Raw genomic sequence first — 12,291 nt, 5'->3', positions numbered from 1 at the left:
CCCTTCAGGTGATCGCTTGTGCGCAATGAATTGGACTAGTAAATGATCACCGGTCGGACAAGTACCAAAAGCCGAGCTGTGGCTGTGTTAAATCAGCCTCAGCCTTGAACCATTTTAGTTAACCACAACACGGCTGTGACAAGATCACCTAGAACATACATTTACGTATTATATGAATTGACCTGAGTGAACGGAGCAACTAAATCAGTCGTCACATAGTGAAGAATCAAACTCTCATTAAATCACGAAATCCATTAGGTATTGAACCTCGCAGACAAAGAAACGCATCCGTCCATCCTAGCCCCCCGAAACTCGAAACACAGGCATCACATTACAGTCTCAGCACATCGCTCACCTCTTCTGTGTCTACCATCCTTATCACTATCTCTCTATCAAGAAACCACTTCAAGATTCCCACGCAATCCATCCAAAATGTCCGACGCCTACGAGCGCGAACGCCAAAATAACTCCCGTCTCAACGAATTATCCGCAAAAGTATCTGCGCTGCGCGGTGTCACGGTCGATATATATGATCATGCTAGAGCGCAAGATGTTATTGATAATACTGTATTTCTTCCCCTTTTCCCTTGTCTCCTCCCCTACCTTTTCAACTCCCCATTTCAGATACAACAAAACAAGACAAAGAAGATAAAAGAGAATATAAAAACAAATACAAAAAACTAACACAAATAAATAGTCCGACACTTTCTCTAGCATGTCGTCCTCGCTCAAGGGATCCGCGTCTCGACTTGGTCGTATGGCTTCTTCGGGGAATAAGGTTGCGATTTTGAAGTTGAGTGGGTTGATTATGGGGAGTGTGCTTGTTTTGTGGTTTTTGTGGGGGTTGGTTGTTTGAACAGGAAGTAAAAGGGAAGGGCGGGGGATTCTTGGGTTGTGGATGGTTGGATGGGGTTGGGAAGGAGAGAGGTGAGGGGATATGGGATGGAGTGGGAATGGAAATTTCCTGGCTTGATGGATATAATGCGAGACTGGCATTGTGTGACCGCATGGCGATATACGTATAATAATGGTGTTTGGATGCAGAGATGGGAGAGAGGAGAGAACTGTATTATATGTATGGATGGGACATCGGCAGATATATTAAACTGCGGCTGTGGCATTCTAATGGCGTTGTCGGTTGCATATACTCTACGAATGAATGGATCAGGATACATGGCGATATTACCTTATGCACGGTTGGTTATTGCTTTCAGGGGTGGAATACATATATACGCGAAAATTGTATAAAGACACATCAGACCAAATTGCGCCTTGAAATCATCTGCTATTTATAGGATATCTATGTTCATGTCATTTTCCATGCATCCATCCATTCATATCCATATACCTTCTCCACATTCTTGTCCCTTTCATTCCTCCTACACACCCTACTGTATTCCTGCATCACTCCCATACATTCGAGAACAAATCCTCACCACCGGATGAGAAACCCTTTCCAGCACCAGAAGTCGCATTCGCGGCAGGCGCTGGAGCTGCACTACTCCAACCACCAAATTCATCATCTGCTGCCACTTTTGGAGCACTAACAATTGTATTAAAACTACCTCCAGCGCCTGGTACTATACTCTGGTTCGATAGTCCTCCCCAGCCACCAAAATCCCCAGTGCTAGTTTGAGGTGGTGCAGGTTTTGGAAGGGATGGGCTAATTTTGGCAGAGCTACCCCAAGCATCATTTGAGCCCCACGCATCGGTACTGCCCCAAGCGCTGCTCATAGCGGGCGCCGCTGGCGGAGATTTTTGTGATGTTGCTGTTGTGCTTGAAAGGTTGAAAACGGATGATTGAATGGGTGGCGAGGCGATTGTCTGCTTGGGCGCCGCAACACTTTGCACAGCAGGTGTGGAGAAGTCGAATAGATCTCCTAATGCGGAACTAGCATTTGTGGACTGTGGAGCTGGAGATTGACCTGGCGCCGAATCAAAAGCTCCAAAGCCGCTTGAGGAGCTGAATGTACGGGATACTTGTGAGGGAGCAGGAGCTGCTTTGGGCTTCGTATCAAAAAAGCCGCCGCCACTGAGTGATGGGGATGATATCTGAGCCCCAGAAGCTGCGGATCGGTGGCTGGAAATGTTACCCAAGTTTGAGAAGGCTGTGGGTTTTGATTGAGCCGGAGATGTGGAATTTGAGAAACTCAAGCTACTAAATGCATCGTTCATACCTCCGAACGTAGAACGCTGTGGTGACTGCTGCGGTGCAGCTTGCATACCACCAAAAGATCCAGATGATGCATGTGAAATATGTGATGTCTGTTGCTGTACTTGAGGACGGGGAGCGGATGCATACAGCGATAAAATCGACTGTTTTAGATCGGGTCTTGACTGAGTACCTGGAGCTGGGGCTGTACTCGACGGTCGACTAGGAGGAGCAGCCTCAGTTCCGAAAAAGTCCAAGCCTAGCAGGGAGTCCGCTGGTTTTGTTTGTTTTGGAGGAGCGGGCTCTGACTTTGGCGGAGGTCTTGCAGGTACCGGACCGGCAGTACTCGCCCTCGGCGGTGGCCCAATATCATCGCCAAAGAGATCCTGCTGCGGGGGAGTACTGATCGGAGTAGGGGCTTTACTTGGTGGGGCAGTCCTTTGTGATGTCGATCTCTCGAGGTTGTGTTTTTCTTTGACAAGTCCAAGGGGCATATCGTCATCTCCGTCGACATCAAGTGTTGAGGGATCCGGAATTGGTCCATCCATCACCCACCTCTTTGAATCGTATTTCGTTCTTATAAAGTTCTCAATCTTGGCTTCTGATGGTACGTGGCCTGGAGCCAGCTTTGCTTCCCAATATTTGTTTGCTCTGGCATTTCCCCATTTCAAAACACTTTGTACTTGTTCGTCTGTCCAAGAGTCCAAATCAACCGATTTTACTCGACTTATGTGCGTTCCCATTCCACGATGTATTCCAGAACATCTTATGCACATGAATACTCCCAAGTTCCAGCTTGCCCATCTTGGATCTGTCAACCAGAATGAAATTGTCAGCTTCTGGCTCGTATAATCACTGGAAGAATAGCGATGGAACCTACGTTTATTTCTTTTGCAGTCACAACAAACCTTATTACACTCGAGTTTCAATAGACTCTTAATGGTTTGGGTGTTTTGCGCAATACGCTCAGCCTGAGGATTTGCTGGCCTGCGCGACATCCTGGTGAGGTTGATCAAATGAAGTTTAATGAAATCGAATGCTTATGCTCCTTTAACAGGAAATATTAATTACAACAACTGTATGTAGGTAAGATTTGAAAGATTAATGTCGCGTGTCCTGAGGGTTTGGAATTAATGTTTCTGAAAGGAGCTTTCTTGATTCCACACAAAGCGCACAGGCCCGGACAGGTCGGCCTCGCGTCCCCACAAAAATTGTGAGAACCTTACCAACAACTCTGTAATGCGTCAACCAGGTTTTGAACATTTATAGATAATTATGCTAATTATTACATTTGTTTTCATATTGGGAAACACGTACTAGAGACTTCAGACCATAGGTGATTGACATCACAGAAGCAACACGTACAACATATATGTACGACTATAGCCTCCATCTTTTCCATGCTATGGCGAACGGTCTGCCATATCATACATTAGTGTTGAATAGATACTACTCGAGTATCTTGATGGAATTAGTTTCTATTAGTTTCCTAGCATAAAGTCAAAATGGGGATCGACTCTTCTCCTCATCAACCTACTTAAGGTCTGCCGTATCACTGCCAATCTGCCAGAGCCAGTAAAACCACAACACATATACTTTCAGATGAAGAGTACCTCTGCTAAAGATACTTCCCCCAACCTTATGATGAGTAGTTTGCCTACAGACCAACCGTTCGAATAATGGCATCAAGAGTTGTCTCGAGAACTTTCAACAACCTATGCTTGGTTTGACTCGGCATTGCTCTAGATAACCTGCCTGTGGGGAAACCTAGACAAAATAGAAATGAATATCAATGAACTAATCAGTCAAGTTTTTTGTTTCTCGCAAAGTGTACCTATTAGGTTGCCTAGATGGGAGATACATCATCGAGGGGCAAAACTCGCATATCAAATAGTCTCTTCCAAGTCATTAACATGAAAGAGACAGCCTCTAAACCAGATAATAGGTACCAGATACTTGAGGACTCGGCGTGTTATTGGCCATATAACCCCCCCGATATTATTCGTGCCGAAATAGAATTTCTATTTCAACATCATAGTGAAAGTCAATCTTTCCTCTGATCCGGGACTCATTTTATCAAGCCACAACCCCGTTTTCCATAGATCAAGACCGAGGGAGGGGATTTTAGATTGCATTGCAGTGAGAATAAACATCTTTAGCCTCGGAACGTGTCTGTATTGCTTGCCTGGGTGTGCGCGAGAACAGTACTGGGATAGTATAAATCTGATGCTGAAGATATTTTCACCTAATAGAAACAAACTATTGCTTAGAATAGACTAGAAGAATACTCCGTAATCGTTATCAATTCTTCAAATCACGTACACTCGATCTCGACCGATGGTTGTGCGATGTGACATAAGCGGCGCAGGATCCGGAGTACAAAGAAAAAGGAAAGTCGATGATTCCAAAGACGACTGTAACCTCACTTCCCACTCTTACATATCGCATAATTTGTCATAATATTAAATCAAATCGAATACTACTTCAAATTTATTATAAGTACTCTCCATGCGGATTCCAACGTTTCCCAATCTTGTCCGTACATTCTATACTATAAGCAATTATACCCTTTCTCGTCTACCAACAACTCAATACAAAGCCCTTTCAACCCATTACCAGAGGAACTGTCCTGCGATCTATGCCAACCATCCCATTTCTCTCAGCTTTTTTTGGTACCTCTAGCTCCCAACACATGTCTTACCCTGTGCAAAAATCCGAGGAAGAATGGCGAGCTGTTCTCTCTAAAGGTAAGCTTTGCCGGGCCTCCCCTCTTCTGCCATTAGACCCCTTCTCCTCACGCCCCCCCCCGACCCAAATCCTGATATACTACATAAACCCATCTGACATCTCCCAAGAACAATTCCGAGTCCCCCGCAAGCAAGGCACTGAAGCTCCCCATGTTGGCAAATACGACAAACACATGCCCGACTCTGGCGTCTACACATGCGCTGGCTGCGACGCCCCTCTATACAAAGCCTCCCATAAGTTCAAATCTGGATGTGGATGGCCCGCCTATTTCGATAACATTCCTGGCGCCGTAACAAGACACACGGATAATACTTTGGGCATGCAACGAACCGAAATCGTTTGTTCGAATTGTGGAGGCCATTTGGGACATGTGTTTAAGGGCGAAGGATTCAATACGCCTACGGATGAAAGACACTGTGTCAATAGTGTGAGCATGAAGTTTGCATCGGGAAATGAGATCGTAGATGATTCGAAGAAGAATGGAGAAAGTAAGGCTTGACTTGGAAGTAGTGTATAATATTGGAAGGAGGTGGCCAGGGAATGGCGAACCCGAACTCGATAGGAGAGGGGCTGTAACGATACCGACGCGAAAGATGATTAACGAACTAGCAAGCGCTACCTGTATTGATAGTAATCCCTTAAGGAGAGCATGGGGAGAAATACATACTTTTAAAGAGTGAAATACATTCTGCATGTGCATTTATTTTGTCTGTGCCACTTCCTTTAGTTCATTTCATGTTGCTTCGCTCTCCTGCTCTCATTTTCTTTCATTTATGCTCCGTTTTGAAGGATTATAGTCCAACTTTCTTCTATTCCATGTTCATCAGAGCTCTCTTTCACTCAATGATGCCACTTTCTTTACAACACATGCTTTCATCTTCGACAATGGCCTATTCCACCATGTCCCATAATCTCCTGAGGCTCTCGTTGCGCCCAGCGAGAGGTGTTCTCTTAATCAAAATCCGCAGTTTGGCATCGACCAGCGAAACCGCCCGTTTCAAAACACATCATCTATACTTCTATCACTCTTTTGCCCCACCTCACCCGCACACTTGTCATCACCGCACAAACAGCCGCCACCTAAAGTTCAAATACTCTCATTACTACTATTTTGACACATAGCCAACGCATTTACACAAAAAAATGGTAAGACTCTTGAAACCCCTCTCGCTTAAGGCGTCTTGCATATCGCCCAAGTTGTCCGTATGCCCCTTATCCACCCGAATATCCTAAGACGTGATCAACAGTATATAAAATGAAATGGCAGCCATTCAGCAAAGGCGATGAATAAATAAAACTTCGCTCGATCACGAACTGGTTAAATGTTCGATACAAATTATAGCGAACGAAGCGGAGGCAATTCCTTCTTGATGGCGAAGAGTTGGAGGTTCTGTTGAGACTTCCGTCAAAGTCTTCTACCTCTAACCAATTCGTCTTTTTTCGCAGCCGGAGCCTCCCTTAGATCTTCGTCTTCATCTGACCAATCTTCTACCGATTCGTCCGACTCTTCCTCCGTTGAGTCACTCAACTCATTGAACTCATCATACACCTATTGGATTGAAGTCGCTAGATCCGTCTCAGTGGCGTGCACATATTCTTTAACATTACCACGAACATTCGTCACCATCCTCAACGAGCTCCTCACCCCATTGGGGTCATATTTGACGCCTGGACGTTTTCTTCTGACACCACTACTGGCTCCAGTTAATTCTGCACCGGGAGCCACTTCATGATCGTGATAATACCGCATATACCAAGGCTTTGCACTTAAACAATGCTTAGCTCCCTTCAAAAAATCCGCTCCACCGCTCTCTTTCAATTGATTGAAATATCGATCCATCGTACGAATGTAGCTAGAAGACTTATATGCCCTGCGTCCGTCGGCGTAAAGAGCCGCTTTTCTTAGGTTCCTTTGACCCGACATCTTATAGATTCCTTCCATCGAAGATAATTCTCGCGGTCTTTGTGCTCTTCCAAGTCGGCCACGGAACTCAGGCCCTGCCCATCTGGTCCCCCAATCCCACTCATCCTCCACATTCCCCTTTCTGTGTCTCGCAGCTCTTTCCCCTTCATGCTGGAATTTTGTCCTACAGTAATATGGTAGCGGTCCGGACAAGATGATTTTACTTCCCTGTTGATAATCCTTCGCATGCGGCGCAAAATATATCTAGGCTTGCCACCCGTCATGTGTCGAGCACTATCCAGCTTCAGCTTCAACTCACTAAAAGCGCCACTGTGGTGGGACATAGGACGATTATGATAGAGTCGGCGGACAAGCCATTTGTAATTTTGAGGTGTGGGTTCCGAGGGAAGAGGAGTTCGAGGAGCTCGCCTAATTTTTTCGTGGGTATTGGATGTAAGGTTCGGCTGGGAAGGATTGCGAGACGTTCGGCCGTTTGTACGACCAGTTTTAGCGGCGACATTATCCTTTCTCGTGAGTAGTGAGCGAGTTGACGAAGGCAACAAGTCTTTCGTCGTCTAAATTTCATTAGCTGATGTGGTTCCTTAATTGCTTTATTTCCTCTGTTCTGCTGTCGCAACCTGAAGTCAAAGGAGTGGATGGATACTGATATGACTTACTTGAGGTTTCAAAATGAAATGTTCTTTGGGCGGATTTTCTTTTTGCCGCATTTTTAAAGATTTCCACGCAAGGGCGTTGATAATAATCGCATCATTACTCTACTTAGCGGACGATTGGGTAAAGTGTGAAACTCTAATCCAAGGAGAGAGGGAGAGTCTCGTGCTCTCCATTCTATATACGAAATAGTCACAAGCATTACACTTTCCAGGCCTCAAGTTTTGAAATCGGTTAGCAGTACACTCTAGAAACGATATTTGGAGGCATTCGACATGTAAATTGTATACTTGGGCAAACGCATCCAAGAACCCTGCATTTTGATGTCAAAATCCTCACGTAGCGTGACTGGAAGATAGCATAAGTTGATTTATGTGACGGAAACCCCTGCTTTCCTCCCACCTTTATTATATAAGAAACCTCAGGTACATTAACCATGTCCACACATGATACGATTACTCGGGATTAGTATACGATTTAGGTGGCCTGAGGATCAGATCCGGACAAGTACTAGGTATCAATGGTTATCGGTAAAGTAAGATCATTGGAGGGATAAATATGACTTCTTTTTGCCTAGCCATTGCGGCTAGGTTATTCATTTGTGTATATATAGAGTAGCTATCCCCATCTACAGGTGCTCTTCACCTGTAGATTCTAAGTTAAATACAATTGCTGGTTGTTACGTGACGGTTGTTACCCACTAGTGGCTCACGTGCACTAGCCCTTTATATAAAGACCTTACTTAGAATCTTCTTAGTTCTTTAGTTTTAGATTCTAAGTGATTGAATTGACTCCGTGTACGACTATTTCCGTTACACTGGTCTATAAACACCTTGTTGGGGGACAAATGCACAAGTGGAGGGATAATTTAAATCCCAATCTAATATATAATCATTGACTTATTTGTTTTTTTAAAATTATACAATTTTGTATTTTAAAAATTAAATATGTATTCAATTATCTTTTAATCAATTTTATTCTTTTAGATTTTTATAAATAATTATAATTATTTAACAAAAAAAATATCTTTTAGATTAATAAAGGTATATACATTATTCCGTGTGGTCAATTCTGGCCTGTTTTTTCTCCTATGTAGGGCCACCTTTCATGAAATGAAGACTTATAAAATTACCAAACTCAAGTCCAAAGCCAGTAAATTGTGACCAAAAGGGTGTTTATAGACCAGCAATTGTATTTAACTTAGAATCTACAGGTGAAGAGCACCTGTAGATGGGGATAGCTACTCTATATATACACAAATGAATAACCTAGCCGCAATGGCTAGGCAAAAAGAAGTCATATTTATCCCTCCAATGATCTTACTTTACCGATAACCATTGATACCTAGTACTTGTCCGGATCTGATCCTCAGGCCACCTAAATCGTATACTAATCCCGAGTAATCGTATCATGTGTGGACATGGTTAATGTACCTGAGGTTTCTTATATAATAAAGGTGGGAGGAAAGCAGGGGTTTCCGTCACACAAATCATTCAAATCCGTTCAAATCCATTCAAATCCATTCAAATTCATTCTATACAAGCAGGGTTGAATGGTGCTTCTGACCTGACCCTCGCTAAACATTTTTGAGACTATACCTATTTAAGCTAGACACTGTTCTTGCTCGCTTGGAAATAATTAGCATATGTGTAATAGCACCACCATACCCATAGGTAAAAGTATAAAACTTCAGACCTCTATGCGCATACCACAGAATTTATTCGCCACAGGAGCGTTAAGAATAAGTACTAGCAACTAACGAGGTCTCTATGTATAACATGAATGATTTGACCCCAACCATTGTACAAGTGGAAGTTGGCCTGGCTGTAGTCTGTGTCTAGAACTAATCCATTCATATATTCCCGGGGACTTGATCCTATTCAGGCCAACCTAACTACTAGATACCTCTAACACAACACATGACTGTATTAGCTCTGGAAGTTGTATCTTTGATCAGCTGATTACGTTGTTATTATGTTGCATATCTAACGGATTTCGGCACTTAGGTTTTGTATATGCCATCTGTTGCACATCTATGAAATCCTCAGGTTTGGATTTTCCAGCTTCTGCAAAAGACACTTGTTGCGAATCTGATGGTTTCTTGGCATATGAAGGCTCGGCATTAGTAGCTTGGCCCTTTGCTCTATTGATCATTGAGGATCTTCGCCCTCTTAATGTCGGTGATACAAGCTTGTTTTGCAATTGTTTTGCATATCTGAAGATCATGTCACTCTTAGATTGGTATGGCTAGCTACGATACTGACCGTGGTAACATATAAGTTCGAGATGGCAAATAATACGTAGGTTTCAAGCCTATTTTCTTCAACGTTCTTATTTCAGTATCTGGCAATTATGGTTACACTTCCCAACTACGTATTACGCATATATATGATCCATAAAACACTTATTAAACTTCTCATATGGTTGACAAAAACTAAGCAATGTATCGGACTTATGTTCATGAGTAGAGAAAGGCAAACGGTAATCTTTAGTTCCTAGCTATAGTCCTGGAAATTAAAATCACAGAAGGAAGCCTAGCCTAGTATAGTCCCTGAATCAAGCAAACTCCTAGATATTCAGCAAATGTATATCTTTACCCAATGCTATACGCACCCAGCAAAGATAGCCTTAAACATCTCTGTTAGCCAAATGCCATATTACTCCATACATTTTTCCATCAATTGCTATAGATGCACCAATACAAGTGATATCGAACCTTAGATTATCTCGTGAGACCCACCCTACGCGCAGAAGCATCTGTATCCTTAGCCATCTTATGAAAATCCTCATTCTCTAGATTTTTTAAGATGAAATCATTGAGCATTTTATGACGTTCCTCGGCGGGAACTTTGTTATAATTTGGGGGTAAGTTTATTTGCGAGCGAGAACTATACCTTGATATAAATAGGTCTAAGTCCTCTTGTAATACAAAAGCTGCTGGAAAGTTTGACGGAACCTCTACAAGAGAAGCACTCCGCGTAGATTTGAGAGCTGCAGTATGATCCCGACCTGAAAGAGTTTGAGTTTGAGTAGACCTCTCTGCCATTTTTCGAGCCGTGGGTTTATCGTGAGGAGTTGATAAAAGTCGTTGTGTAGCGGAGATTTCTTTTTCTTGCAATTTCGAAGGTAGATTTGAGGGGGCCAGTGCGGCGACAGTCCACAGTGCAAGAGGGGACGGCTGTCCAGACAGTATGGGCACACCAAGGCTATTACCTGCCAAAACATCTGTTGAAGGTACAGGTTTGGTTAATCGGTCATCGATTTCTTGTAGGTGCATGGCTTTTCGACTCGCGAAGCGTCTCTTTGTTGGCTTTTCAGTAGTTGTGGTAACCGTATTTGATGAGTTCGCATCAGATAATTCTTTGAGTGACCTCTTTCGCTGACCCGGAGCTTCAACGGGTTGATTGGGTTCTATAGCAGATACAGATTCAGATCTTGAAGGATCTTTCACTGTGGCGAACGGCAATTGACGCTTTGGCGGTATGAGAAAGCCAGAGCAGATATCATGGTCAGTTGAGAGAGGTAACAGGCGTTTTCCAAGGGAACTGAATATAGGATACTCTGCTGGACGAGCCAATGGTTGACACTCGGATGGGCTGAAGCTATCTAGCACAGGCCCGTGTCCGTTGTGTCTAAGATTATTTGTGTCATCGACAGAAGAGAATGAGGCTAGCCTATTGAGCAGGTATTGTGTTTTTCCAGTTTCGAAAAACCGCGAAGTAGAGGGCGACCCTTCATGGTTCGGCAAAAAGACCGGGCTCCGATATGCAGAATGACTTGAAGAAATGTCGTTTGATGAAGGCACTATGAGATTTGAGGGTTGTATCTCTTGTTGCTATAAAGGTGAGAATGAAGCTAATCAATGTGATTGCAAAATTGGAACATACCTGTCTCCCGATTTGACTGGTGTATAGTGCTTGCTTTTTCTTAAGCGTTTCGATAGATGGTTTAGAGTGAGGCATGAATGAAGTTATGGACATGGCGGACTGTGGCCTGCTAAACACATAACCGTCAGATCGAGATGTATTCGAGCTTACCGGTCGCCGAAGTGTAGAACTAGCTGAGTCCGGCCGCATGGGAACCTTGAATTCCGTGTCCTGCGGCGAAGAGATGTAACTTGCAGCAGTAGGAGTGTGATGTACCATAGATGTTGATGAGGATGACGAGGTCGTGGTTGATGGACATAATTGAAAGGCAGGCACCGGGAATATACTGTCTGTTGTCATCAAACCTAGGCTTGTCAGGGTGTTGACAATCCTAAAAAAGTCTGAATCATCACGGAATTTAAATTGTATCCTACGAATCTAAAAATCCAACATCAGCTGTGTCTACACGGCAGGAACAAAGCTGCGGCGCTCAAAACCTACATTATTACGCTTTGGATAGCGCAGTGCAAGAATTGGACGCTTGACCACTACGTCGACGGGATTGCGGCTACCTGGTGATGGGATGAAATCCTTATAGTTCCTTGCAATGTCGTCCAAATTTTGTTCTTCCTTGAAAAGTGTTAAAACATTGAATATTGTATACGCTCAAGGAGATGGAAGTTACCAGATAATCCGCACCGGCCACCACTTTCATCATTAGATTCTTTTCATTTCCAGAACTTCCATTTTGCATCTCTTGAATCACAAGCTCGAGATCGTTCCTCAAGTAGTGACTCCATTGAATACCTGTGGTACTACCCTGATTGACTGAAGAGCACGAGAACTTAACGAGAGGAACAACAATGGTTAGATTTTGTTGTGATTGCTGAAAAGTGAGATGAGACTCTTGCGAGAAGAATTGAGACATTTCGAACTATAAAGATAAGAAC

At 43.5% G+C, this 12,291-nt stretch overlaps 6 protein-coding genes across 6 annotated transcripts; 3 read left to right on the top strand and 3 right to left on the bottom strand.

The window, feature by feature from the left end:
- Positions 1-432: 432 nt before the first annotated feature.
- On the top strand, positions 433-856 carry SS1G_02441 (hypothetical protein; the record flags this gene model as incomplete). Its single annotated transcript, XM_001596174.1, has 2 exons — positions 433-567; positions 698-856. The coding sequence occupies 2 exons, from the start codon at positions 433-435 to the stop codon at positions 854-856; spliced, it is 294 nt and encodes a 97-aa protein (XP_001596224.1).
- Positions 857-1,404: 548 nt separating this feature from the next.
- Positions 1,405-3,150, bottom strand: SS1G_02440 (hypothetical protein; the record flags this gene model as incomplete). Its single annotated transcript, XM_001596173.1, has 2 exons — positions 1,405-2,963; positions 3,033-3,150. 2 exons carry the CDS (start codon positions 3,148-3,150, stop codon positions 1,405-1,407), a joined length of 1,677 nt encoding a protein of 558 aa, XP_001596223.1.
- Positions 3,151-4,844: 1,694 nt separating this feature from the next.
- SS1G_02439 (hypothetical protein) lies at positions 4,845-5,399 on the top strand (the record flags this gene model as incomplete). The annotated part of the gene is made up of 2 exons (XM_001596172.1): positions 4,845-4,899; positions 5,008-5,399. 2 exons carry the CDS (start codon positions 4,845-4,847, stop codon positions 5,397-5,399), a joined length of 447 nt encoding a protein of 148 aa, XP_001596222.1.
- A 1,050-nt stretch (positions 5,400-6,449) lies between these two features.
- Positions 6,450-7,531, bottom strand: SS1G_02438 (predicted protein; the record flags this gene model as incomplete). The annotated part of the gene is made up of 3 exons (XM_001596171.1): positions 6,450-6,967; positions 7,123-7,378; positions 7,481-7,531. The coding sequence occupies 3 exons, from the start codon at positions 7,529-7,531 to the stop codon at positions 6,450-6,452; spliced, it is 825 nt and encodes a 274-aa protein (XP_001596221.1).
- Positions 7,532-9,510: 1,979 nt separating this feature from the next.
- Positions 9,511-9,726, top strand: SS1G_02437 (predicted protein; the record flags this gene model as incomplete). The annotated part of the gene is made up of 1 exon (XM_001596170.1): positions 9,511-9,726. The coding sequence occupies one exon, from the start codon at positions 9,511-9,513 to the stop codon at positions 9,724-9,726; it is 216 nt and encodes a 71-aa protein (XP_001596220.1).
- Positions 9,727-10,197: 471 nt separating this feature from the next.
- On the bottom strand, positions 10,198-12,269 carry SS1G_02436 (predicted protein; the record flags this gene model as incomplete). The annotated part of the gene is made up of 4 exons (XM_001596169.1): positions 10,198-11,310; positions 11,363-11,461; positions 11,843-11,971; positions 12,027-12,269. The coding sequence occupies 4 exons, from the start codon at positions 12,267-12,269 to the stop codon at positions 10,198-10,200; spliced, it is 1,584 nt and encodes a 527-aa protein (XP_001596219.1).
- Positions 12,270-12,291: the final 22 nt, after the last annotated feature.

The sequence above is a fragment of the Sclerotinia sclerotiorum genome, genomic scaffold, assembly GCF_000146945.2.
Source record: "Sclerotinia sclerotiorum 1980 UF-70 scaffold_3 genomic scaffold, whole genome shotgun sequence".
Taxonomy (NCBI): domain Eukaryota; kingdom Fungi; phylum Ascomycota; class Leotiomycetes; order Helotiales; family Sclerotiniaceae; genus Sclerotinia; species Sclerotinia sclerotiorum.
Note: the sequence above shows the minus strand (reverse complement) of the source record. Positions and strands in the feature narration are given on the sequence as shown.